Here is a 27,953-nt window from a genome sequence, read left to right as displayed (position 1 = left end):
TAGAAAGTTCTGGAGAAGCTCTTATGGAAGAAAAAAAAAATCAGCTGATGCAGTTTCTGTGTATCCTTTTCATCTCTCCATCTCACTGACCCTTGGGTTTTTCCTGGTCCTTGCTGCTGAACTTGGTGTGGACTACTGCAACAGTAGTGAGGAAGTTGCCCATGAACAGAATGAGGAAGGAGATCGCACACATTGAGACCTAGAATGACATTGCAGAAATTGTGAATATTGGCGTAAGATGGGGGAAGAAAGCTTTTTTATTATTATATTGTCTGCATTTATGGATGGGAGACTTATCAAAAGGGCATAATACGTTTAATTAAGAAACCAACATTTTAGAAGCAACCCCAAGAAACAGTACAGATGAAGATGAAACATCAGGCCTATTGTACATTTTACTGTAGAAATTATTGTTGAAAACAAGTCTAGGTTGGAACTGTTGCTGTTACAAGTAATACTTTTTATTCTGAACTGGAATAAACTGATTGAAGCAAGATGCTTTTTGAGACAAACACTCACACAGTTCTGGGTTGCTCATCTGCAGCAGGAAGCGGTCTCCTGCCTGCCTGAGAAAGCAGTAGATGTTCTGATCCAGTTTGGCAGCACATACCTATGCAAGTCAGGGTTCTCAAGTACAGAAACAGTGTCAATGCTGAGCATGACCTGTGTTGTACTGTCAAAAACTGAGCCCAGAATAGCCATGCTTGTTGAAAACTTCAACCAGCCGTGTGTGTATATGTGTTTTCTGGTCTACGTCTGTGTGATGTGATCAATCAGTTTATTCCAGTTCAGAATAAAACATATGTATTTTCAGAGCAGTAGTTCCAACCTAGACTTTCTATCAACAATAACTTATACAGTAAGATGTACAGTAGGCCAGAATTTTTTATCTGTACTGTTACTTAGGGTTGCACGATCAAAAAGTCTGTGTCTGTTCTATTATACATCTGTGTGACGTGATCAATCCGTTTATTCCAGTTCAGAATGAAATGATTTATTGTATTTTAAAAGCAACAGTTCCAACCTAGACAGGTATGTAAGAGTGTTTTTATTGGGGAAAAATAAACATGAAAATATATTTATGGGTATTTCATTGTTATTTGTTTTTGTCTATATTGCATTTTTTTTTAGCATAAGGGCAATGAAATGTACTGTATTTACATATAGTTGTATATTTTCCTAAGCTTGGGTCCCAGGAAAACACTGAATTTCTAATTTGGGTCCCAGACTGAAAAAGTGTAAGAACCCCTGCTTTACAGTCTTGGAGCCGATCCATCCTGAACAGAGAGAGTCCGTTGTAGAGTTGCCAAAACTGCAACACAAAACATCAATTACCTACTTTACACACACACACACACACACACATTTTAAATACACACAAAACAATTAAGTAATACAAAACGCATGCACGCACGCACACACACACACACACACACACACAAAATCCCTAATGCCAGGTCAATCAAATGTTTAGGGCAGAACTGGGTTCAAATAATTTGAGCACTTGTTTGAGTCTGCCTGGAGTGCCAGATGGGCAGGGTTTGCAGTTTTGGGACTTTCATTGGTTTATTAAGCCAGGCAACCTCAAACAGGCACAGATAAATGATTTGAAATGATTGTTTCAAGTTTGAAACCCAGGTCTGGTTCAAGAGCCTCTAAAACATGACAAAGCATAATTCTACAATATAACTGGAGATTTACAGTGCCTTCAGAAAGTATTCACACCCCTTGACTTTTCCCACATTTTTGGTAGGTTACAGCCTTATTCTCAAATTCATTAAAAAAGATTCCCCTCAATCTTCACACAATACCCCATTATGACAAAGCAAAAACTGGATTTCAGACATTTTTGCTCATTTACAAAAAATATCACATTTACATAAGTATTCAGACCCTTTACTCAGTACTTTTTTGAAGCACTTTTGGCAGCGATTACAGCCTTCAGCCCTCTTGGGTATTACGCTGCAAGCTTGGCACACCTGTATTTGGGGAGTTTCTCCCATTCTTCTCTGCAGATCCTCTCAAGCGCTGTCAGATTGGGTGGGGAGTGTCGCTGCACAGCTATTTTCAGGTCATTCAGGCCGAAGAGTTCAATCTTGGTTTCATCAGACAAGAGAATCTTGTTCTCATGGTCTGAGAGTCATTAGGTGACTTTCCACAAACTCCAAGGGGGCTGTCATGTGACTTTTACTGAGAAGTTGCTTCCGTCTGGTCACTCTACCATAAAGGCCTGACTGGTGGAGTGCTGCAGAGATGGTTGTCCTTCTGGAAGGTTCTCCCATCTCCACAGAGGAACTCTAGAGCTCTGTCAGAGTGACCATCGGGTTCGGTCACCTCCCTGATCAAGGCCCTTCTCCCCTGATTGCTCAGTTTGGCCGGGGGGCCAGCTCTAGGGAGAGTCTTGGTGGTTCTTGGTGACCTTCAATGCTGCAGACATTTTTTGGTACCTTTCCCCATATCTATGCCACGACACAATCCTGTCTCCGAGCTCTATGGACAATTGCTTGGACCTCATGGCTTGGTTTTTGCTCTGACACGCATTGTCAACTCTAGGACCTTATATAGACAAGTGTGTGCCTTTCCAAATCATGTCCAATCAATTGAATTGACCACAGGTGGACTCCAATCAAGTTGTAGAAACATCTGAAGGACGATCAAAGGAAACGGGATGCACCTGAGCTCAAGTTCAAATCCCCAAGCTGACAAGGTACAAATCTGTCGTTCTGCCCCTGAACAAGGCAGTTAACCCACTGTTCCTAGACCGTCATTGAAAATAAGAATTTGTTCTTAACTGACTTGCCTAGTTAAATAAAGGTAAAATAAATAAAAAATTCAAGTCTCATAGCAAAGGTTCTGAATACTATGTAAATAAGGTATGTTTTTTTAGATTTAATACATTTCTAAAACTTGTTTTCGCTTTGTCATTATAGGGTATTATGTGTAGATAATTTAATCCATTTTAGAATAAGGTTGTAACATAAAATGTGGAAAAAGTCAAGGGGTCTGAATACTTTCCGAAGGCACTGGATGTGTGATTTATTATGCAATCCCTGTGCAACAACAAAGTAGCCTCAGTGTGACTCACTATTATATATGTGACAAAGCAAACTAACTCCAGCTCAACTAATCTCACAGCCAGAGGAATCACACAGCCAAATCCCATACTCACATGACCAAAAAACAGGAAGGGCAGAAGAAATGTCAGCCCTCGCCACATCCAGGACTGAAATCCTTCTAAAAGATAGATAGGCACAGAGTAGACTTAAATAAATGTATCTCAAATATATTTCTTTGTAACTATGTAGCTATAACAAGGTGCATCATTATTAGACTCAGTCTCACCCACAGTCAGGTACATTTTGTGTCTTTCTCCCGGGGTTCTTAGTCTGTACAGACAGCCGCTCTGATAGTAGTACTGCATACAGTGAACTATGTCTGTGTTGCCAGAACATACACATGCACACACAAAGAGTTGGTTTAAAAAAAATGTAAACTCGACAATTACTTGCTGTAATTGTAACGCTAATGTATTCCTTGTGTTTTAAGACTTGTGTTGAAAGCTTTCTTTGATACAAAGAAAAGGCGAGGAATTGGTTCCTGAAACTCTGGTACAGGTATCCATCAGGCCTACCAGACATCAGATAATGACTGTTGAATACAGTGTACTATATTGTATACTGTAAACTTTTGAACTTCACAGTTCAATACAGGATCATCTTCATATTGCTTATGGTCACCTACAAAGCACTCAATGGATTGGAGACCACATACCTTACTGACCTCCTGCATCCCTACACTCCCACCTGTTCACTATGCTCTTCTGACACTGGCCTCCTCACCATCCCTCACACCAAGCTCTGCTCCATAGGAGACCAGACTTTTAGAACTGCAGCTCCCCAACTTTGGAACTCCCTCCCTCTCCATGTCGGAACCTCAAAATCCATACAAACATTCAAATCCACTCCTTTTCACACAGACTTTCCCAGATTCTCTGTTGTCTTAGCTTTCATCCTCTGTCTAGTTCACTTCCCTGGTTAGTCTGTCATCATGTTTAGTGTTCTCCATGGTTAGTCTGCCCTTATGTTTAGTGCACCTTTATATATTTACTTATTTAATATGTGATTTTATTGCTTTATATCCTGCTGATTTTGTTGTGTGCGTACGTTAAGTGACTTTGGGTGTCGTGAAAAGCGCATAGTTATAATAATCATTTCCTGCAGTCAAATTATCAAACCGTCCTCTAGTGGCCTCATGGGTGGAATGCTATTATTTTTCCTAATTTCCTAATTAATAAACAATATTTAAAATAAAAAACTGAAAATCCGGTGTTTCTATGTCAAATGGTTTTATGATTTGTCTTCTGTGATGTATATAAAGTGTAATATTAGGATGCAAACTCAAAATGGAATACCTTTCAACCCTATTTCTGTCATCGTACAGGTGTCTTCTTTTTTTAAGCCCATAACCATGTGTGTGAGTTGTACACATTTGTTTCAAAGTAGATCTGTTTGAGACTACTACTCTGTGTGACCCTGATTTAGCCCACTGCAGTAAAAGGTTAACTCAAAATAAAATGTATTATTAATGCAATGCAACTTTCACGAGTTGCAACAGAACTCAATGTTATGGTTTGCTAACACCATAGGGGATAATTTGATCCCTTGTAGCACAATGAAATTGACAAGGAATAGATTTAGAAAAAAGTGCAAACTGGATTCAATTGTTTGCCATCTATCATTCCCTTGCTTAAAACTGGAACTAACTATGAAAAAACCTACAGTTTGGTTGGTGTGTGATCAAGTATTGGCAAACAATCAGCCTTACTCCAGACAGAAAGGCTGAGACGTATTGGTGGAAAACCCACCAGCCTTTGATCCTGAAACAACAACCAAATACAACGAGAAAAGAATCAGAATAAACAGGGTTGAATATGAATATGAAGAGCGACTACTTGTATAAATGCATCATACTGTAACATACTGTATTAGTTAAGATTTTGCCAAAGTCATTTACGGTCGAGCTGTGTAAGAATGTACAGTATATTCTGAAAGTATTCAGACCCCTTGACTTTTTCCACATTTTGTTACTTCACAGCCTTATTCTAAAATGGATTAAAAAATAAATATATTCCTCAATCTACACACAATACCCAATAATGACAAAGCTAAAACAGGTTTTTAGAAATTTTGGTAAATGTATTAAAAATTACAATATTACATTTAGATAAGTATTCAGACCCTTTACTCAGTACTTTGTTGAAGTACCTTTGAGTGTTCTTGGGTATGACTACAAACTTGGCACAGCTGTATTTGGGGATGCTCTCAAGCTCTGTCATGTTGGATGGGGAGCAACGCCGCACAGCTATTTTCAGATCTCTCCAGAGATGTTTGATCGGGTTCAAGTCCGGGCTCTGGCTGAGCCACCCAAGGACATTCAGAGACTTCTCCCGAAGCCTTTCCTGCGTTGTCTTAGCTGTGTGCTTAGGGTCGTTGTCCTATTGGAAGGTGAACCTTCGCCCCAGTCTGGGGTCCTGAGCAAATTGTCCACCGCAATTGTTGCAACCCTTACTACTAGCCTGTTCAACCTCTCTTTCATATCGTCTGAGATCCCCAAAGATTGGAAAGCTGCCGTGGTCATCCCCCTCTTCAAAGGGGGAGACGCTCTAGACCCAAACTGTTACAGACCTACATCTATCCTACCCTGCCTTTCTAAGGTCTTCGAAAGCCAAGTTAACAAACAGATCACCATCCATTTCGAATCCCACCATACCTTCTCCGCTATGCAATCTGGTTTCTGAGCTGGTCATGGGTGCACCTCAGCCACGCTCAAGGTCCTAAACAATATCTTAACTGCCATCGATAAAAGACATTACTGTGCTGCCGTATTCATTGACCTGGCCAAGGCTTTCGACTCTGTCAATCACCACATTCTTATCGGCAGACTCAACAGCCTTGGTTTCTCAAATGACTGCCTCGCCTGGTTTACCAACTACTTCTCAGACAGAGTTCAGTGTGTCAAATCGGAGGGCCTGTTGTCCGGACCACTGGCAGTCTCTATGGAGGTGCCACAGGGTTCAATTCTTGGGCCGACTTTTTTCTCTGTATACATCAATGATGTCGCTCTTGCTGCTGGTGATTCTTTGATCCACCTCTACGCAGAGGACACCATTCTGTATACTTCTGGCCCTTCTTTGGACATTTAACTAACCTCCAGACGAGCTTCAATGCCATACCTCCTCCCGTGGCCTCCAACTGCTCTTAAATGCAAGTAAAACTAAATGCATGCTCTTCAACCGATCGCTGCCCGCACCCGCCCACCCATCTAGCATCACTACTCTGGACAGTTCTGACTTGGGTATTTGTAGTTGTCCACATATTCTTGGTTTCTGGTTAGACTGTAAACTCTCCTTCCAGACTCACATTAAGCATTTCCAATCCAAAATTAAATCTAGAATCGGCTTCCTTTTTCGCAACAAAGCATCTTTCACTCATGCTGCCAAACATACCCTCATAAAACTGACTATCCTACCGATCCTTGACTTCGGCGATGTCATTTACAAAATAGTCTCCAACACTCTACTCAGCAAATTGGATGCAGTCTATCACAGTGCCGTCTGTTTTGCCACCAAAGCCCCATATACTACCCACCACTGCGACCTGTATGCTCTCGTTGGCTGGCCATCGCTTCATATTCATATAGAAATTAATGTAATACAGCTATCAAAATTCAGTTAATAGCCCTGGACTATTATTCCTCCTCCACCAAACTTTACATTTGGCACAATGCATTGGAGCAGGTAGGGTTCTCCTGGCATCCGCCAAACCCATATTCATCCGTCAGACTGCCAATGACTGGAACAAATTGCAAAAATCGCTGGAGACGCATATCTCCCTCACTAACTTTAAGCATCAGCTGTCAGAGCTGCTTACCGATCATTGCACCTGTACACAGCCCATCTGTAAATAGCCAACCCAACTACCTCATCCCATATTGGTAATTGTTTTTGCTCCTTTGCACCCCAGTATCTCTACTTGCATATTCATCTTCTGCACATCTATCACTCTAGTGTTTAATTGCTAAATTGTAATTATTTCGCCACTATAGCCTATTTATTGCCTTACCTCCCTAATCTTACCTCATTTGCACACACTGTATATAGACTTTTCTATTGTGTTATTGACTGTACGTACGTTTGTTTATTCCATGTGTAACTCTGTTGTTGTTTGTGTCGCACTGCTTCGCTTTATCTTGGCCAGGTCGCAGTTGTAAATGAGAACTTGTTCTCAACTGACCTACCTGGTTAAATAAAGGTGAAATAAAAATAAGTCTCATAGCAAAGGGTCTGAATATTTATGTAAATAAGGTATTTTAATATTAATTTAATACATTTAAGAATAAGGCTGTAACGTAACAAAATGTGAAAAAAGTAAGGGGGTCTGAATACTTTCCGAATGCACTGTATATCTAGCCAGGGATTAGGTCTGAAGACTGAAGGGCCTACCTGGACCCATTGCTGATGAGGCTGCTTTCCTGTACACTGAATGTGCAGTAGTACCACACCAGCAAGAAATTGAGGATCGCGTTAACAAATCTAGACAGGGTACACACACACACAGAGAGACTAGACAGGGTTGAATAAAATATTATTGCTTATGAGTACCTTCATGTATGTGTAAAATATTACTGTTCTCAGATGTTCATTAATAGATTTTAGATGTCTATTAAAATCGTGTTTTGTTGCAAATCACTATATAACCATTGTTAACCTGAAATGGAATGTTCGTATCCTGTATATTAGACTGTGATATGTGGTTGTCTCACCTAGTTATCTTAAGATGAATGCACTAACTGTAACTCACTCACTCTGGATAAGAGCATCTGCTAAATGACTAAAATGTATAATTTGTATTTGTTCTTTATTAAAAACGGTGTTCGTCACATTTGACTATGTAAAACCATGATGAAATTAAACCATCAAGTGATACATTTCAAACAAATACATGTTTGTCATTGAACAACCCCATGCCATGACAAGATGGTGAAAAACACACCAATCTTTTGCAAATGTTCTTAAAACAATAAAAGCTAATTTACCAACATTTCTGAAAATGGATATATAGTGTTTTGGAATAAAACTCTTGATTTGCTGTCAAGTCACGATTTTGTTGACTTTAAGCTTACCTGTAGCTCACAAAGAAATAACACACGAAGGAGAATAGCAGGGCTTCCCGAGTGGCGCAGTGGTCTAAGACAGTGCTACCAGTGCCACTAGAGATTCTGAGTTTGAGTCCAGGCTCTGTCGCAGCCAGCCGCGATCGGGAGACCCAGACGCACAATTGGCTCAGCGTTGTCCGGGTTAGGGGAGGTTTTGGCCGGCAGGGATGTCCTTGTCCCATCGCGCACTAGCGACTCCTGGGGTGGGCCAGGCGCAGCGCACACTGACAGGGTCACCAGGTGTACGGTGTTTCCCCCGACACATTGGTGCAGCTGGATTCCGAGTTAAGTGGGCATTGTGTCAAGAAACAGTGAGCCTTGGTTGGGTTGTTTTTCGGAGGACACACGGCTCTCGACCGTCGCCTCTCCTGAGTCTGCAGCAATGGGACAAGACTGTAACTACCAATTGGATACCACTAAAAAGGGTTAAAAACAATTATCAATGAATGAGAGCAGTAAAACCGTGAGGCACAGCTTGAATTTCTCATTCATCTTTGTAGGAAAATCTGATGAGGAAGATACATTTTTCTAATCATGAAAAGTCAATCTGTTGCCATCTTCTCCATAAATCTATACGCCAAGTTTTGACCAAAAACAGCTTGAAAAATGATTTATTATTTGTTATTTATCACCTCCATCTGATGGAGACATTTGGAATAGGACAACTAATCAGTTTATGTTTTTTAATATAAATATACAATTCCCTTGATAAGGTGTACAGTATGTTAACATTTCTAAGAGTTAACAAATCCATTGCTTCTTTCTTTGACTGTTTGCTCAGGAGAGTCAGGAGAGTCACACTTACATTGCCCAGAACAAGATTGACATAAACATATAGCCTGTGGTTTGTGAGATATGAATGATAATTGTTTTAACAAGCCATTGAAATACATTACCAGTCAAATGTTTGGACACACCTAATAATTTAAGGGTTTTCTTTTTTTGTAATATTTTCTACATTGTAGAATAATAGTGAAATATGAAATAACTCATATGGAATCATGTAGTTACCAAAGAAGCTTTAAACAAATCTAAATATATATTATATTTTTCAAAGTAGCCACCCTTTGCCTTGATGACAGCGTTGCACACTCTTGGCATTCTCTCAACCAATATCACCCGGAATGCTTTTCCAACAGGATTGAAGGAGTTCCCACTTGTTGGCTGGTTTTCCTTCACTCTGCGGTCCAACTCATCCCAAACCATCTCAATTTGGTTGAGGTCGGGTGATTGTGGAGGCCAGGTCATCTGATGCAGCACTCCATCACTCTCCTTCTTGGTCAAATAGCCCTTACACAGCCTGGAGGTGTGTTTTGGGTCATTGTCCTGTTGAAAAACAAATGATAGTCTCACTAAGCACAAACCAGATGGGATGGCATATCGCTGCAGAATCCTGTGGTAGCCATGCTGGTTAAGTGTGCCTTGAATTCTAAATAAATCACAGACCGTGTCACCAGCAAAGAACCCCCACAACATCACACCTCCTCCTCCCTGCTTCACAGTGGAAACCACACATGCAGAGATCATCCGTTCACCGACTCTGAGTCTCACAAAGACAAGGCGGTTGGAACCAAAAATCCAAAATTTGGATTCATCAGCCCAAAGGATAGATTTCCACCAATCTAATGTCCATTGCTCGTGTTTCTTGGCCCCAGCAAGTCTCTTCTTCTTATTGGTGTCCTTTAGTAGTGGTTTCTTTGCAGGATTTCGACCATGAAAGCCTGATTCACACAGTCTCCTCTGAACAGTTGATGTTGAAATGTGTCTGTTACTTGAACTCTGAAGCATTTATTTGGGCTGCAATTTCTGAGGCTGGTAACTCTAATGAACTTATCCTCTGCAGCAGAGGTAACTCTGAGTCTTCCATTCCTGTGGTGGTCCTCATGAGAGCCAGTTTCATCATAGCGCTTGATGGTTTTTGCGACTGCACTTAAAGAAACTTTCAAAGTTCTTGGATTTTCCATATTGACCGTCATGTCTTAAAGTAATGATGGACTGTTGTTTCTCTTTTCTGGACTTCCTTGAGTGCCATGTTAGGGTGAAAGAGGTTGAGGTGTTAAGGATCAAGGCTGTACAGCAGAGCTCCTATGTTGCGAAAGTCATTATACCACAGAATAAGAATATTTCGTTGCGGCCAATCAGCGTCATTGCAATAATGATAATGAGTATGTGGGCTACAAAGTATCAGCTGTGTGCAAAGGAGAACGACAGATGGATGGAGTGGCAGTAGAGACGGCGTCCCTCAAGGAGGCAAGAAAGAGATTGATGCGTAAAATTGAATATTTTCATAAGGAGTCGTTTAATTGGATTTCGGAGGAGGAATGGAGGGAAAAAGAGAGGAAGAATAGGTTGATGAGAAAGAGGGAGGCAAAGGTTGAGTCTGAATCTGTTGAAGATGACGGAATAGACAGAAAGTGTGTCGAAGAAGTTTGGTGTCAAGTGCAAACAGAGTGAGCCCTACGCCACACCGAGTTCTGGAGGTGAAATGGAAGTGAATGAGGGCGAGTTAACTGAGGTGGAAGGTGTGGTGAAGAGCTCAGAGCCTGAATCTGACATCGATGGACATGATAAAGAAGAATCTGGTTCAGTGGGAGTGACATTTTTGGAGAAAGTGGATCCTTGCCTTTTGGTGGATCTATTTGTGGTTTCAGGGTGGGTGGGAAAGGAGTTGGGTGCAGTTGAATCAGTGAAGGTACCCTGTAGTGGACTTATGATATTTGTTTGTGTTTCTTCTGCCCAGAGGGAGCAGGTGCTCCATGTCACGCAACTTGGGTCACGATCTGTTTCTTGCTTTGCGCTTAGGAATAGGGCACCATTTAATGAAGTGATTTCAGTGCGGAGGTGTAACAATTGAAGTTGAATATTCCTGGTGTTTGTGACGCCCGCCGTTTGGTGCGACGCAGACCCGGTGGTGAGCGTGGTGAAACGAAATCACGGTCAGTCCTTTTGAGTTTTGAGTCTGAGTCTCTACCCGACAAAGTTATGTTAAAATATATCAGTTATCCTGTTAGAGCTTAGTGTGCCAAATCCACTGTGGTGTTTCAGGTGCAACGTTTATGGTCATGTTGCAGCAGCGTGTTGGAGGGAGATTCCAAGATGTGGGATGTGTGCAGGAAGGCATGGGACAGAAGATTATGTAGAAGAAAGTATGAAGTTGTGTGTGTCAACTTGTTGAGTGGTGGTGTCCTCCCTGGCCGTTGGCATGGTGCAGGAGCAGATAGGGTCAAATGGGTGTATTTATTTATACATATTTTTTGTTTATTTCTTTCCTTTTCCCCTTTTGTATCACAAAGTACAATGATATATATTATAGTCCAGTTGGGGGCGGTAATGCAACAATTGAATGTCAACCGCCATTAAATCCCAAAGAAGAAGAATAAGATTTCAAATGCTGCGAGACGGTGGACCGTGGATGGTGGTTGGAAGAGCATGCTTGTTTGAAATGGAAAAGCATCGTGGTAGCTTTTGATAAAGAAGAACATCAATACGAAGCAGCTGCTTTAAAAGTGGGATGCACTGTTGAGCGCTACATCCCGAGGGGTTCGTGCTGATTGTACGGAGATTGTGACAGTCGGTTAAATGGCGTCCCTTGAGAAGGCAAGAACAAGATGTATGTCAGGAGAGTGCAGTATTATCATAAGTAGACGTATGCTTGGAATACGGAGGAGGAATGGAGGGAAAAAGGGAGGCAGAGGAGGTCTAAGAGAGGGAGGAAAAGGGTGAGCTTGCGTCGGTAAAAAAATGGCGGAAAAAAGGGAAATCTGTTTAAAGCAGAATGGTAGAAAGTGTAAGCAGAGTGAGCTGAAGACAGGAGGAGAAATGGAAGTGAGGTGGTAGGTGTGGTGAAGTTCTCGGAGCCGGAAGCTTGCACTGAGGTTCAGGATAAAGATCAGTCTGTGACAGTAGGAGTGAAGTTTTGGGAAAAAGTGACCCTTGCCTTTTAGCTGATCCATTTGTGGTTTCAGTGTGGGTGAAAACAGATTTGGGTACTGTGGAATCGGTGAGGGTAATCAGAAGTGGTCTTGTGATAATTGTTTGTTTCTGCTGGTCAGAGGGAGAAGGCGCTCTGCGTTAAAGGAATGGGGGCAATAAATGTGAATTGTTTTGCTCTCAAGAAAAATACGCCATTGAAAGGAGTGATTACTGGGGTAGCACTAAAAGTTGGCCAACTGAAGGGGAAGATTGTTTGTGATGCTTGTGGTTTGGTGCGATGCAGACAGGGTTGCGTGAGTGGTGAAACAGAAGTCATTGTCTGTTCTTTTGAGTTTTGATGTTGACTCTTTGCGCGACAGTGATGTTTGGATATATAAGTTATCCTGTACGAGTTTTTGTGCCAAATACCTTATGTTGTTACAGGGGTCAAACTTATGGGCATGTGACAGCAATGTGTAGGAGGGAGGTTCCTAGGTGTGAGAAGTGTGCAGAAGGGCATGAGACAAATACATGTGTCGCATTGGGGAAAGTAGTGGTATGTGTTAATTGTAGGGGTACCCACGTTGCTGGGGATCAGAAACGTCCCGTGCGAGAGAGGCAGGTTTCCAGGGTTAGAGTAGCGCATAAGTTGTCATATGCTGAGAAAGTAGAGGAAGAAGGGTCAAGGGGGAGGGATCCTGAGAGGAATGTTGTGAGTAGTAGATCTGTACCAGTACAGAGGGATAGGCCAACAAGGGATATGTTTCAGTAAGATTGGATTTTTAGCAATGGTTATCAACTGTACTGCAGGGATGGAACGTAAGTCGCAGAAAATTGAGGTTGTGGTGGCAGCTGCAGAGAGGTATTTGGGTGTGTGAGACTTTACATCAGAAGAGTTACAGGGTGTGTTAAGTGGTGGTGTCCCACCCTTTCAGGTTGTTGGACTTAGGTAGGACTAAATAGATTTAAATAGTGGAGTAGGGTGGTGTTTTTATTTTTTTTAAATGTGTGAGTGTAGTGTTCAATGTAAAAAATGTAAATACATTTTTTTAAAGTATTTAACCAGCCTTATTTACAATGACGGCCTACCCCGGCCAAACCCTAACCCAATTGTGCGCCGTCCTATGGGACCCTCAATCACGGCCGGTTGTGATACAGCCTGGAATCGAACCAGGGTCTGTCGAGACGCCTCTAGCACAGATGCAGAGCCCTTAGACATCTGCGCTACTCGGGAGCTTGATTTAATATTTTTTTTTCAAGAAAAGTATAAGGGAGTTGTACTCCAGTCTAGTAGGTGGCGGTAATGCCACATTTATTGTATGCCAACCGCCGTTAAACCTCATCAAATAAGAAGATTTATGTCATCTGTCGTTGAAGCAAAGCTTGTTCTGTCTGTGGTTGCAGTTGTAGCTGTAATAGCGTTCAGCAGAGAAGACGTGCATAAACCTTGGCGTTCACCGGGCAGAAGTTTCCACATATCCAGAAGAAAAGTTCGTTTGTTGTCAAAGGTAAAAATGCAATTTGTTGGCTCACACTACTGTAGCTTAATACATTCACTAACGTTTTAGCCCATCTACACGGACGGCATCTGTCATTCAATTGCTAGCTGTTTGTCATCATTATCATGTACTGTGCCGTAAAGCTAGCTCTTGATTATGACTCAGTTCTATTCAATGATGTATATAAATCATTGGTTCCATTCCATTACACAGAGTCATTGATTGGACAAAGGCAGCTTCTGTTGGGGGTGATTGTGTTAAGAGCCCCGACGCTCGGTATGAACATTATTAACGCATCGCTTGCGGTATGGTTTTGGAAGCATAAGGACCTTTTTCATATCGACGAGAAAGAATTTTTGAAAAAACGAAAGGTTAAATTGACACACCTTCTTTTTTTTTATAGGGTCAGGGTTCCAACACCGCCATATTTCCTTGTTTACAACGCTTATTTACGGAAACAGACGGAAGACCGCGTGAACTAACGTTACCTGTGCTAATTAGTTAGCTATCTGCGTCTCCGGACACCTGTGCGTAAAACGGAAGACAGACGCCACCAACCTGTTAATAAGGGGAAAAAATGTCGGCTGCAAATGTATTGAAACCGGTTAAAACATTCTACAATAAGTGTTTGTTTTGCATTTATTAAATTATTTTAATGTGATATGAAACGAATTTGTTTTTAGAACTGTACCGCAATTGAGATTCGATTCACGTTTAGATGGAGTATTTGGGTGCTTTGGCTTCCAAACAGAACATGTAAGGTCCTTGGACTAAGCAGTAACAGGCAACTTTAGTCCAATATTGGGCTACTGTACAGCTGTATGAATGTGTGCATTTTTAAAAATGTAATCCGATCTACTTATTAAAGCTGAATCATGGTGACTTATCAGTATTTGCTAGTATAGCTATGCTTGCTCATGAGTGTTACCTTTCCCAGTTGCGCTAAAGGAGAATCAGAGATGTGTGCTGCTGTCTACGTGTTGTCTACGGTGATGGGGTATGTGCTCACCTCTGCCTTGTTATTGAAATGCCCAACGCTTCTGCATCGGCGGAAGAGAGAGCCATTCCTAAGCAGACACATATCCCATCGTGGAGGTGAGTGTTGCTGGAATCATGCTTCATCCATACATGACACATCCATGAAACTGGAACTACAAAAGGCAGTGTTGTTCCTCAAGACATCTTGCTAACTTGGCTCACACCAACTCTGTTTCAGGCACCTTTAATTTATGAACTCCTTTCTGTCATGTCTGTATTTGCAGGGGCAGGTGAAAACCTGGAGAACACCATGGCAGCTTTCAAGCAGTGAGTCAAGTCCATATCCTCCCATTGACTCGTGCTGCATCATGTCATGTTTAACATAGGCCAACACAGGAGGATTAGGCTAAATATCCAGACTAACAGCAAGCAATGCCATAAGCAGATAACACATGGAACTGAATTGATGGTAAACCTACACTCTCTATGGAGAAAGTAGGCAAATGGGACCGGATGTCCTTATAGGTAAAATATAATTCTGCTGAATGTATTATTCAGTTTGCCAAAATTACTCATCAAGTTTGTTTTATTACTAGTAGAGGATGCTTGTGTTTAATAGTAGTCTAGACTCAAAAGTATGAATCATGTCTTGTCGGTGTGCTGGAGTGCTTTATCATGTATTACGTGTGGCTGTTGCAACTGACAGATCAGACCATATTTTGCCATAATGACATGACACCAACAATGTTCAAGTAGGAGCAGTAGCAGTGCATGGGTAAAACCATTGTGGAAGCCAAGACAGATTTTTTTTTTTTTTGTGTGCCATATTTCAACCTACATGTGGTAATTGCATTGTTTGCTCTATAACCTGTTAGTTCATATGCCATGCCACCGTGATACAGTGCATTCGGAAAATATTCAGACCCCTTGACTTTTTCCACATTTTGTTACATTACAGCCTTATTCAAAAATGGATGAACGTTTTTTTTGTCTCTCAATCTACACACAATATCCCATAATGACAAAGCAAAAACAGGTTTATACATTTGTGCAAATGTATAAAAAAAAAAAAAAAAAAAATGGTCACATTTTCATAAGTATTCAGACCCTTTACTCAGTACTTTGTTGACGCAGCGATTACAGCCTCAAGTCTTCTTGGGTATGATGCAACAAGCTTAGCACACCTGTATTTGGGTAGTTTCTCCCATTCTCTGCAGATCCTCAAGCTCTGTCAAGTTGGATGGGGAGTGTCGCTGCACAGCTATATTCAGGTCTCTCCTGAGATGTTCGAGGTCGGGCTCTGGCTGAGCCACTCAAGGACATCCGGAGACTTGTCCCAAAGCCACTCCTGCATTGTCTTGGTTGTGTGTTTAGTCGTTGTCCTGTTGGAAGGTGAACCTTCGTCAAAGTCTGAGGTCCTGAGCTCTCTGGAGCTCATCAAGGATCTCTACTTTGCACCGTTCATCTTTCCCTCGATCCTGACTAGTCTCCCAGACCCTGCTGCTGAAAAACATCCCCACATCATGATGCTGCCACCACCATGCTTCACCGTATGGATGGTGCCAGGTTTCCTCCAGATGAGTTTCATCAGACGAGAGAATCTTGTTTCTCATGGTCTGAAAGTCCTTTAGGTGCGTTTTGGGGAACTCCAAGGGGGCTGTCATGTGCCTTTTACTGAGGAGTGGCTTCTCTCTGGCCACTCTACCATAAAGGTCTGATTGGTAGAGTGCTGCAGAGATGGTTGTCCTTCTGGAAGGTTCTCCCATCTCCACAGAAGAGCTCTGTCAGACTGACGATCGGGTTCTTAGTCACCTCCCTGACCAAGGCCCTTCTCCCCCAATTGCTCAGCTCTAGGAAGAGTCTTGTTGGTTCCAAACTTATTACATTTTAAGAATGATGGAAGCCAGTGTTTTTGGGAACCTTATATGCAGCAGACATTTTTTTGGTACCCTTCCCCAGAGCTGTGCCTCGACACAATCCTGTCTCGGAGCTCTACGGACAATTCCTTCGACCTCATGGCTTGGTTTTTGCTCTGAGATGCACTGTCAACTGATGTGTGCCTTTCCAATCAATTGAATTTACCACAGGTGGTCTCCAATCAAGTTGTAGAAGCATCAAGGATGATCAAAGGAAACAGGATGCACCTGAACTCAATTTTGAGTCTCATAGCAGAGGGTTTGAATACTTTTCTAAATAAGTTTTTTTTTTAATTTGTAATACATTTCCAAATGTTTCTAAAAACCTGTTTGCTTTGTCATTATTGGCTATTGTCTGTAGATTGATTGAAAATCAGTCATACAGTACTCTTATTTTCGTTTAACTAGGTTACCTGGCTAAAATGTTGCTCGCTTGCCTAACTTCATTCATGGGCAACGATGAGCAAGTTAACGTTAGCCTACTACGTCTAGCTACATAATGAACATCCATCCTCTCAAGGGCCAGGGCACAATGTATAAATTAATTGTTATATCAGAATCGCCATTTCTAATCATTGGCCTGTATGTTGAATTAAGTAAAACCACAAGTCCAAATCTCCATCCATGGCTAATTTGAGAAAGGGACAATTTTTGCTAGCTAGCCACTGGAGGACCAAGACATGAGATGTAACAATTCAAGTTTTCTGTCAATGGCGTTTTGCTTTTGATGTGATTGGTGTGAATTCAAATCCAAACTGGCTTTCCTTGACACTTATTTTTGGTGCGTCAGGACCATTCACAATTTAGCTCAATGCCGTTTTTTGGCTATTTTAACGTTTTCTTTATCAAGGGAGGCCAAACGCTCAATGGCTTCCCTTGTATTCAATGCTACAGGCGGCAACCAGACAGCATCAGATAGATGGGCTACACATACAGAGACAGAGGGGCGCTGTTTCACTCGCTCAGCTGCTTTGTCCGGTAAGATGCATTGAAGGAAAATTATGAAACGCAGCGAAACGAAATATGCATTATTACTTATTTTGGTAAATACACACCACTTTGAGGTGTGGGTAACCGTGTTGAATTGGTTAACCTCACTCCTCGGCTTGAAATGCCAACATCGGTGCCATCGACTTGCTAGCGTTGCGGTGGTGTAGTTGGCTATGGCATTGTCAAGAGGGTGGTCGTGTGTTTGCAAGAGGGGAGGAAGATGTGATGTTCAGCAAGCAGCGTTGATGTCCCTTACGTGTGTACCCTGTCTAGATTTGTTGACGCTATCCTCAACTTCCTGCTGGTGGGGTATATGTGTGTGTGATTGTCTCCTTTACATGTGTCCAGTGCAGTGGACCTTGGCACTGACATGCTGGAGCTTGACTGTCACATGACCAAGGACGAGCAGGTGGTCGTGTCACACGATGCCAACCTGGAGAGGTCGACTGGCATCAGTGCCCACATCTCTGACGTGGCCTACGCCGTGAGTATCGCAAGGTTGGCTTCTCAACAGCCGTATAAAAACTTAGCCTATGTACTTTACCTAGGCCTCATTGCGGTCCGTAAGGCCTCCTCAAGGTCCCTCCATTTCTTCCTGTCTTGGGCTATTTTAGATGCCAGTTTCCAGGTCTTGAACTCCGCTTTCAGATAATTCTACTCCCAAGTCTTTTGTTGCATTTATCTCCATTTTAGAATAGATCCTGTCAAAAGTTTAATCAGATTTTTGACCAAAGAATAAATCTCAAGGGATTAGTGTTGTCACGATACCAGTATCGCAATAATACGATACCAGATTTTCCTTGGCAAGGAGGAGTACACGAAGCAGACTAAACTCTATGGTCCTTTTTTTAAAACCTACTTTTGTAGAATACTGTGGGCTATAGCTTGCAAAATAAACATGTGACTCTGGGTAACATCATAAGGCTGTTTTTTCGAACAGGAGTGTTTTCCTCATAATTAAGTCTGCTTCATGTTTTGTTTCTTTCTTACTTCCTGGTATTGTGACAACACAAAAAGGGATATGCATGATCAAATGTGTGTAATATGTTTGTTCTCTACAGGATCTGCCTCCTTACCTGTGCAAGCTTGGTGTGACTTTCCAGAGAGGTGAGTATCACTGTTTGTATGTAGTACATGCTGCTTTGGCAGGTGTGGATGTGTTCTTAATTTTTCCCTGTGTGTGTCTACAGAATGCGTCTGTGAGGGAGGGGAGGACAAACGCATTCCTCTCCTCAGGGATGTGTTTGAGGCCTTCCCTAAGACCCCTGTCAACATTGACATCAAGGTCAACAATGACACCCTTATCAAGAAGGTGTGGCCTTGGGTTAGACATTTCAGGAAAGAAGTGGGTGCTTTGAGTGTGTCATGGGGTAAGTGGTCTCATCAAATGGTTGTTCTCATTCTGGGTTGTGAACTTGTTTGTTCTGCAGGTATCAGAGCTGGTTGTGAAGTATGACAGAGAACACATCACTGTTTGGGGCAACTCTAGCAACCAGATTGTGCAGAAGTGTTACAAGGAGGTACCTAATGGCTAATTTCCTTGTATAATGATATAATCTGTTTATGCTTGATAATATTTACCTTGATCAACACAAAATTGGAAATTATATTTACATGTTTTTATGATGGGTGTTTGGGAAGAACCTTTTTAGCACACCGAGTTCTTTGTCATACTAGGAAAGCTGGATCATGGACTTTGTTTTTATCACAACCTTGTACTTTCCTGTCTGTGTTGTAGAACCCTCGTATCCCAGTGCTGTTCAGCATGCGCAGGGTCCTAATGCTGGTGGGTCTCTTCTACACCGGCCTTCTGCCATTTGTGCCCCTCAAAGAGCAGTTCCTGGAGATCCCCATGCCCTCCATCGTCACTAAGTATGCAACACCCAGAGACACACACACCCACTTTTAACTTAGCTTAGGCCATCATTTTACATGTAACACCTACCCTCCTTGGTTTTAGTGTTTGTATGACATGTTTTACTTCATATTATGAGGCATGTCTTACCTTGCTTCAAAGTAGCCTAGCCAAAATTCAACTATAGAAATGTGGAGGCAATTATTTTATAAAGATTTTTTATTTTATTTTACAAAGTAGGTTGACCGAGAACACATTCTCATTTACAGCAACGACCTGGGGTTATAGTTACAGGGGGGGGGATGAATAAGCCAATTGGATGTTTATGTGCCTTGCTAAAGACCGACGTGAAGAAATCCACAGGGGCTGGTTCACTTGACCTCTTCTTACTACAGCTCTCTGCCACGCTCATTGTTGAATCTTTTAACTTGACAATTGCTCCTGGTGTTATCCCTAAGGTTTGGAAAGCGGCACATGTCCTCCCGCTACATAAAGGCAGAGAGGTCCTTCTGATTTAGGTAATTACTGTCCGAACTTGGAGATATCTTGCCTAGCAAAAGTATTCGAATCTCTGACCCACTCCCAGCTAATAATAACTCTTCTAAATATGCACCAATTTTGTTTTAGATCTGGACATGGCACTGTTTCAGTTACTATGGTAACTGAAGTGTGCAAAGCTGTCAAGGCAAAGGGTGGCTTTTTGAAGAATCTCCAATATAAAATATATTTTGATTTGTTTGACACCTAATTTTTTTTATTTTATTTTTTGGGTTACTACATGATCCCATATGTGTTATTTCATAGTTTTGGTGTCTTCACTACTATTCTCCAATGTAGAAAATAGTAAAAATATAGAAAAACCCTTGAAGGAGTAGGTGTTCTATAACTTTTGACCGGTAGTGTATGTTCTGTAATTCATGGTCATTTTTCTCAGATGGGCTACATATTCACTCATTGGATGGTTCTCTCATCGAGCGGGTTCCTGCCTATAAATATCTGAACATTTTGATTGATAAAGATCTAATGTTTAAAAAAACTTACTGATGGGCTGGTTTGGAAGCTAAGATTTAAAGTAGACTTTTTTTAGACAAACTCACCAACAACAAAAGAAGAAACGTCCCTTTTTCAGGACCCTATCTTTAATTAGATTTTTACGAATTATCTTTTAACTTCGCAGATCTTCATTGGAAAGGGTTTAGACACTGTTTCCCATGCTTGTTCAATGAACCATAAACAATTAATGAACATGCACCTGTGGAACGGTCATTAAGACACTAACAGCTTACAGACGGTAGGCAATTAAGGTCACAGTTATAAAAACTTAGGACACTAAAGAGGCCTTTCTACTGACACTGAAAAACACTAAAAGAAAGATGCCCAGGGTCCCTGCTCATCTGCGTGAACGTGCCTTAGGCATGCTGCAAGGAGGCATAAGGACTGCAGATGTGGCCAGGGCAATAAATTGCAATGTCAGTGCTGTGAGACGCCTAAGACAGCACTACAGGGAGACAAGACGGACAGCTGATCATCCTCGCAATGGCAGACCGCATGTAACAACACCTGCACGGGTTCGGTACACTCCCGAACATCACACCTGCGGGACAGGTACAGGATGGCAACAACTGCCCGAGTTACACCAGGAACGCACACCAGGAACGCATAATCCCTCCATCAGTGCTCAGACTGTCCCGCAGACAGAGAGGCTGGACTGAGGGCTTGAAAGGCCTGTAGCAGGCCCTCACCAGACCTCACCGGCAACAACGTTGCCTATGGGCACAAACCCACCGACGCTGGACCAGACAGGACTGGCAAAAAGTGCTCTTCACTGATGAGTGTGCCCATAGACCAGGGGTGATGGTTGGATTCGCGTTTATCATCGAAGGAATGAGCGTTACACCGAGGCCTGTTCTCTGGAACGGGATTGATCTGGAGGTGGAGGGCCCGTCAATGTCTGGGGTGGTGTGTCACAGCATCATCGGACTGATCTTGTTGTCATTGCAGGCAATCTCAACGCTGTGCGTTACAGGGAAGATATCCTCCTCCCTCATGTGGTACCCTTTCTGCAGGCTCATCCTGACATGACCCTCCAGCATGACAATGCCACCAGCCATACTGCACGTTCTGTGCGTGATTTCCTGCAAGACAGAAATGTCAGTGTTCTGCCATGGCCAGCGAAGAGCCTGGATCTCAGTCCAATTGATTACGTCTGGGACCTGTTGGATTGGAGGGTGAGGGCTAGGGCCATTCCCCCCAGAAATGTCCGGAAACTTGCAGGTGCCTTGGTGGAAGAGTGGGCTATCATCTCACAGCAAGAACTGGCAAATCTGGTGCAGTCCATGAGGAAGAGATTCACTGCAGTACTTAATGCAGCTGGTGGCCACACCAGATACGGACTGGTACTTTTGATTTTGACCCCCCCCCCTCCACACACCTTTGTTCAGGGACACATTATTCCATTTCTGTTAGTCACATGTCTGTGGAGCTTGTTCAGTTTATGTCTCAGTTTTTGAATCTTATGTTCATACAAATATTTACATATGTAAAGTTTGATGAAAATAAACGTAGTTGACAGTGAGGTTTCTTTTTTTGATGAGTTTAGAGCTTGCCTGTCCATTAACCGCAGGAAGCAGATTCTACAGTCAACTTTCCTGCCAGTTCTTTACTACGGTGACACCATTTACCAGAATGCAGCAGCCACTACTTTTAAACCTTTGGATGCCTTCTACCATATCGCCCTTTGCTTTATTACAGGTGACAGTTTTAATACTCATCACTGCATCAGAAGGTCGGCTGGACCTCACTAAAGTCCTGTTGATCACTTCGTTACCCCCCCTCTTGTTTGCAAAGCTCTGCTTCACAAGCTTCCAGCATACCTCACTTCACTGCTGAAATATACTGAACAGAAATATAAACGCAACATGCAACAATTTCAAAGGTTTTACTGAGTCGATTTTACAGTTCAGTCAATTTAAATAACTGTGACCCTAATCTATGGATGTCACATGCCTGGGAAAACAGATATGCGTCTGTTAGTCACAGATACCTTAAAAACAGGTAGGGGCGTGGATCAGAAAACCAGTCATTATCTAGCGTGACCACCATTTGCCTCATGCAGCTCGACACATCTCTTTCGCATAGAGAAGATCAGGCTGATTGTAGCCTGCGGAATGGTGTCCCTTTCCTCTTCAGTGGCTGTGCGTAGTTTCTGGATATTGGCGAGAACTGGAACACGCTGTTGAGCCAGAGCATCCCAAACATGCTCAATAGGTGACATGTCTGCGTATGCAGGCCATGGGAGAACTGGGACATTTTCAGCTTTCATGAATTGTGTACAGATCCTTGTGACATGGGGCCGTGCATTATCGTGCTGAAACATGAGGTGATGGCGGCAGATGACTGGCACAACAATGGGCCTTTTGGATCTCGTTACTGTATCTCTGTGCATTCAATTTGCCATCGATTTAAATTGTGTTCATTGTCTGTAGCTTATGCCTGCCCTACTATAACCCCACAGCCGCCATGGGGCACTCTGTTCAAAACATTGACATCAGCAAACCGCTCGCACACACACGACGCCAAACACGTGGTCTGCGGTTGTGAGGCCGGTTGTACGTACTGCTAAAATCTCTAAAACAATGTTGGAGGCGGCTTATGGTAGAGAAATTGACTTTAAATTCTCTGGAAACGGCTCTGGTGGGCATTCTTGCAGTCAGCATGCCAATTGCACACTCCTCCTCAACTTGAGACATCTGTGGCATTGTGTTGTGACACAACTGCACATTTTAGTGACCTTTTATTATCCCCAGCACAAGGTGTACCTGTGTAATGATCATGCCTCTTGAAATGCCACACCTGTCCTGTGGATGAATTATCTTGGCAAAGGAGAAATGCTCACTACCAGGGAGGTAAACACTATTATTTTTTTAAACTAAATTTGATTGAAATAAGCTTTTTGTGCATATGTAAAATATCTGGGATCTTTTGTTTCAGCTCATGAAACATGTGACCAGTGCTTTACATCTTTATATTTTTGTTAAGTATATAAAAATGAGATGCCAAACCCCACAAAGTTTGGTATATCCGCCTTTAGTTTTAATGCACCACAGTTATTAAGGAATGATTTACAAAACAAATTACCCCTGGTGCCGATAGGGCTGTTTAAAACTTTTCACTGAAGTGTGCAATTGATTAATCAAACTTGATGTAATGTATCTATAGCTGTCTTGTAGTTTTTTTTATATTTTTGTTGTAATTTTTGTCCTCAGGGCACCATTGTAAATGAGACACTGGTCTCAATTGGGTTCCCCTAAATAAATAGAAGTTAATAAAATATGCCCTTGAAACTAGAATTTCTATCCTCTTCTATTGGTTTTCATATCAACATTCGTTGTCCAGAAGCCAATGGCATAGAAGCCTAGTCATATTATCAATCCATTAGGGTTGTTGAATCTTTAGATTCCCCTTCTTTCTAATTTTCTAGCAGATTTTCATCTTTGTCACATACTGTATGGAATCGCTCGCATCAGGTCCGCCTTTTAGAATCTGTGTTGCTGCGAACTGCATTTCGGAAAATGATTGAAAATGTAAAAACACATTGGCTACTTTAATTACAGGAGTTGCATAATTATAATAAACGGGGTTGTTCGAGCCCTGAATGCTGATTGGCTGGGTATGACAAAACATGTATTTTTACTGCTCTAATTATGTTGTTATCCAGTTTATAATAGCAATAAGGCACCTTGGGGTTTGTGATATATGGCCAATCTACCACGGCTGAGAGCTGTGTCCTAGCACTCCGCGCTGCATCGTGCTTAAGAACAGCCCTTAGCTGTGGTATATTGGCCATATACCACACCCCCTCGGGCCTTACTGCTTAAATATAGCCTTTTGGCTGTGAGACGATATGCTTGCTATTGTTGTATGTTTCAATTAAGCTCTTAATTTTGTTCCGTGTATGCATGCGTAGAATTTTCTGCTGTCACGTAATTTTACTGCTTTTTTAACTAATTTAACTGGTTAAGGAGGGTTGGCTAAAAATATACATTTGCAAACCTAGCATAAACCACGTTTAAAAAAAAAAAATAAACCTGTAATAAAAAAATGTTTTGCTCTTTTGAATTATTAGAACATGTAAACACCTTTTTACAATTTTTTTTTTATCGGAGTTCTGCTGTGTATTTTACCTCCATGTGCTATTTATTTATTTTATTTCACCTTTATTTAACCAGGTAGGCAAGTTGAGAACAAGTTCTCATTTTACAATTGTGACCTGGCCAAGATAAAGCAAAGCAGTTCGACAACACAGTTACACATGTAGTAAAACAAACATAGTCAATAATACAGTAGAAAAATAAGTCTATATACAATGTGAGCAAATGAGGTGAGATAAGGGAGGTAAAGGCAAAAAAAGGCCATGGTGGCAAAGTAAATACAATATAGCAAGTAAAACACTGGAATGGTAGATTTGTAGTGGAAGAAAGTAGAAATAGAAATAATGCGGTGCAAAGGAGCTAAATAAAATAAATACAGTAGGGGAAGAGGTAGTTGTTTGGGCTAAATTATAGCTGGGCTATGTACAGGTGCAATCACGAGCAGCAGGAGCCTCCCTCTTAGGCTTGAGTGAAGTGAGTTCGGAAATACCAACTTTATATGTCCGAACTCGGAATCAAATAGGCTACCACCAAAAATTATATGGTCACTGTTTTAGAACGTTTATTTTTACTTTCTGCCTTTTTCCCATCAGGCAACTTGATTATCAGATGTATGTGTAAACAGGATTATTTGTGAAATTGTTGTTCTTGCAAGGCATGCAAATGTTTTAACCACTACTATATTAAGCTGTCATTTTACAATCATAAATGTAATCAATGATTCTAACCAGTAGATATTTAGTCACTTATCTTATTGTAAGATAAGTGGAGCCTTACCTCCCCTCACAATACCCTCATGTTGTCAGACTCCATGAGGGTATTGTGAGGGGAGGTAGACTGTTTTCTCTGCTACCGCACGGCAAGCGGTACCGGAGCGCTTAGTCTAGGACCAAAAGGCTCCTTAACAGCTATTACCCCCAAGCCGTAAGACTGCTGAACAATTACTCAAATGGCCACCGGACTATTTACATTGACACCCCCCTTCCATTTGTTTTGTACACCGCTGCTACTCGCTGTTTATTATCTATGCATGGTCACTTCACCCCTACCTACATGTACAAATTTACCTCGACTAACCTGCACATTGACTCGCTATCGGTACCCCCTGGATGTAGCCACGTTGTTACATTTTTTTATTTATTTTTTATTTGTTAAATATTTTATCTTTCTTGAACTGCACTGTTGGTTAAGCGCTTGTAAGTAAGCATTTCATGGTAAGGTCTACACTTGTTGTATTCGGCGCATGTGACAACGTTTGATTCGTTCTCTCAATCTTCTGTCTCTCCTCCCCCTCAATCTCTTGTTATCTGGAACAACAGGTTGCCGTTTTGGAAGTTGATCTCTGGGCACAATTAATAAATGATTGATGAATAAATCATTCAAATAACATGCTTGTTTGTTCTCTGGAGTGTAAATACTTTCCAATTTGGAAGTAGGCCAAACAGCAGGGATCATAGGGATTAATAAGAAATGCCTTTCCATTTAAAGCAGCTGAATTTGGATGTAAACAGAGGTTGAGGCCACTGTGGTTTGTTATAAGCTAGCCATTTTTATTTGTCCTTTTTGTTCACCAGAGGGGCCCTTTCAAAGGGATATTGTGAGATTCTGTACATTTTTCTTACCCAGTCAGATGAAGTTATGGATACTGCTGGTGTACCTGTAGACGAAGTCATTGTGCTAACACTTGTTCGCATTGGCTCGCAAAACTTCCTCTAACTTCTTTCATACTGAGACATAGAAATGGTATCAACAAGTTAATTGGACTTTTTTGATTCCTTTATTTTCACTTATGTATTGCCTGTGTTTGATTCCAGACATCTTATGAGGGATCCTGATAAGATGACCAGGAGTCAGCATGTCATCACCTGGCTGGCAGATACGTAAGTGTAATAGTCTGAGATTACTGTACCCTCCACTTGGAACAACTGCTCCATTGCACCCTTCAGAAGGAGCTCCCATAGCATTACGTTTAGACTTCTGATCAGTGGTTGTCTGTAGCTGTGGTCCAGAGCAGCTGATATGTATCATAAATGAGGTTCATTAATCGGGGTCTAAACTTTCTCATGCAGCCTGCTGATGAGAAGAGCTCTGTTCAATCACCTAACAGCAAGGGGAATACAAGTAAGGCCATTCTGACAACTGCTATCGATTCTGCTTTTTATCACAGTCACGTTGTATAATGTGCTCTTACTTTTTTAATTCCAGGTTTACGTCTGGGTGCTGAATGACGAGAAGGACTTTAAGAGAGCCTTTGACCTGGGAGCCACAGGGGTCATGACCGACTACCCCACAAAGCTGAGGGACTTCATGGAGAAGAATGGCGCTGCTAAATCACTAAATACACTAAAGACTGAATGATCTGCCAAAGTTGCCACTTCCCCACCACTAAAGCCAACTGACCTGTCAAACTATCTCCAGACTCCATGTAGATACAGCACTGTTTGAACACCAGCCCAGGCAGCTAAGATTATTTGGCCTTTGTCCTGCACGCCAACTGGGCAATAAGCCTTGTTAGTGTATCTACTTTTACAGTAAGGTTTTATTATGTTCGATTAATTTAACATGGTCAGTTCAGATGTTAATTGTAGTTGAGGGATATTTGATCAAGAAGTGGTTCAATATTCAAGTATGTTATTGTGTTTTGCTGTTTGACAGATAATGCACACCTGTCTTATTCAAGACTTATTTCAGTGCCAGTCTGTTTGTGCTATAATGCCAACTCCATTGCTCATAGTTGAGCCTAACATGGCATTACAATGAGTGAAAAGGAGTTGGCATGATAGCACAAAGACTGGCATTACAATTAGTCTTGAATCAATGTAATGGTAAAGTGATAATTATTTTCACCTGCTGAATCAATAGAATTAAGTGTCTTATATTTTGCAATTTTAGATTTTTTTTAAATATTGATTGTGAAATTGTATTGAAATGCATTTGAAGTTTGGTCGTGCTGTAAAGACAACTCTCCAGAAAGGTGCATAGACTTGTATAAAGCATGGGAAAGGGTTAGATGTGTATAGTTACTGGAGTTAGAACAGGTGACCTATTGAAAGGGCAACAGGCAGACGTTCTATCAGGGAAAGATGTTTAATCAGAATGAAGCCATAGACATGGAAAATGTATGACAATTGACAATTCAGTGTTAGAATGATTAAAGTGATTTTTCTGGACGTTTTGTATAATTTCAGCTAGTTGTTTTTGACAGAAGCTCCCACGTGCCAAAACACAATTGTGTACATGTTGGGCTCACCCAGCAAACTCATTGGACTACAGTGTACTGACCTAAACCCGCCTCCCACTTTAAGCTTGCAACCTCAGTGGACGTCATTCCACTTGCCAATTAACATTGTCCATCAGGTTGGTTGTTGCAGGAAAGATTACATTGATGGGAAGGAGAAGCGGGGATCAGCAACAAGTTAATTTGATTGGAACACAAGAT

General features: G+C 41.7%; 2 protein-coding genes across 7 annotated transcripts; one reads left to right on the top strand and one right to left on the bottom strand.

The window, feature by feature from the left end:
• Positions 1 to 82: 82 nt before the first annotated feature.
• LOC106580702 (transmembrane protein 120A) lies at positions 83 to 13,345 on the bottom strand. Its single transcript, XM_082966087.1, has 11 exons — positions 13,298 to 13,345; positions 12,556 to 12,617; positions 8,182 to 8,256; positions 7,502 to 7,591; positions 4,816 to 4,876; positions 4,467 to 4,471; positions 3,565 to 3,627; positions 3,343 to 3,434; positions 3,170 to 3,234; positions 1,247 to 1,312; positions 83 to 199 (listed from the first exon to the last, which is right to left on the bottom strand). The coding sequence occupies exons 1-11, from the start codon at positions 13,343 to 13,345 to the stop codon at positions 83 to 85; spliced, it is 744 nt and encodes a 247-aa protein (XP_082822213.1).
• gdpd1 (glycerophosphodiester phosphodiesterase domain containing 1) lies at positions 11,585 to 27,684 on the top strand. Of its 6 annotated transcripts, none has more exons than XM_082966451.1 (13): positions 11,585 to 11,811; positions 13,531 to 13,634; positions 13,839 to 13,901; positions 14,563 to 14,720; positions 14,888 to 14,930; positions 17,858 to 17,993; positions 18,571 to 18,616; positions 18,700 to 18,821; positions 18,940 to 19,029; positions 19,248 to 19,381; positions 26,329 to 26,394; positions 26,584 to 26,635; positions 26,720 to 27,684. In XM_082966451.1, the coding sequence occupies exons 4-13, from the start codon at positions 14,585 to 14,587 to the stop codon at positions 26,870 to 26,872; spliced, it is 978 nt and encodes a 325-aa protein (XP_082822577.1). In that variant the 5' UTR covers positions 11,585 to 11,811; positions 13,531 to 13,634; positions 13,839 to 13,901; positions 14,563 to 14,584; the 3' UTR covers positions 26,873 to 27,684. The 6 variants fall into 6 exon arrangements, with proteins under 6 accessions (XP_082822577.1, XP_082822578.1, XP_014017462.1 ...); XM_082966452.1 differs by having other exon boundaries at positions 11,585 to 11,933; XM_014161987.3 differs by lacking the exon at positions 13,839 to 13,901 and having other exon boundaries at positions 11,585 to 11,754.
• Positions 27,685 to 27,953: the final 269 nt, after the last annotated feature.

Source organism: Salmo salar, chromosome 20 (assembly GCF_965601325.2).
Source record: "Salmo salar chromosome 20, fSalSal1, whole genome shotgun sequence".
Lineage (NCBI taxonomy): Eukaryota > Metazoa > Chordata > Actinopteri > Salmoniformes > Salmonidae > Salmo > Salmo salar.
Note: the sequence above shows the minus strand (reverse complement) of the source record. Positions and strands in the feature narration are given on the sequence as shown.

What these genes read in the sequence shown, in the direction of transcription:
- LOC106580702 (XM_082966087.1), bottom strand. Translation starts at nt 13,345, where the DNA reads ATGTCTAAGGGCTCTGCATCTGTGCTAGAGGCGTCTCGACAGACCCTG. An exon ending in GCCTTTTCTTTGTATCAAAG is followed by an intron (nt 3,435 to 3,564) that starts AAAGCTTTCAAC and finishes TGGCAACACAGA; the next exon opens with CATAGTTCACTGTATGCAGT. An exon ending in CCTTCCTGTTTTTTGGTCAT is followed by an intron (nt 1,313 to 3,169) that starts GTGAGTATGGGA and finishes TTTGTGTTGCAG; the next exon opens with TTTTGGCAACTCTACAACGG.
- gdpd1 (XM_014161987.3), top strand. Translation starts at nt 14,585, where the DNA reads ATGTGTGCTGCTGTCTACGTGTTGTCTACGGTGATGGGGTATGTGCTC. An exon ending in ACCATGGCAGCTTTCAAGCA is followed by an intron (nt 14,931 to 17,857) that starts GTGAGTCAAGTC and finishes ACATGTGTCCAG; the next exon opens with TGCAGTGGACCTTGGCACTG. An exon ending in ATGCCCTCCATCGTCACTAA is followed by an intron (nt 19,382 to 26,328) that starts GTATGCAACACC and finishes GTTTGATTCCAG; the next exon opens with ACATCTTATGAGGGATCCTG.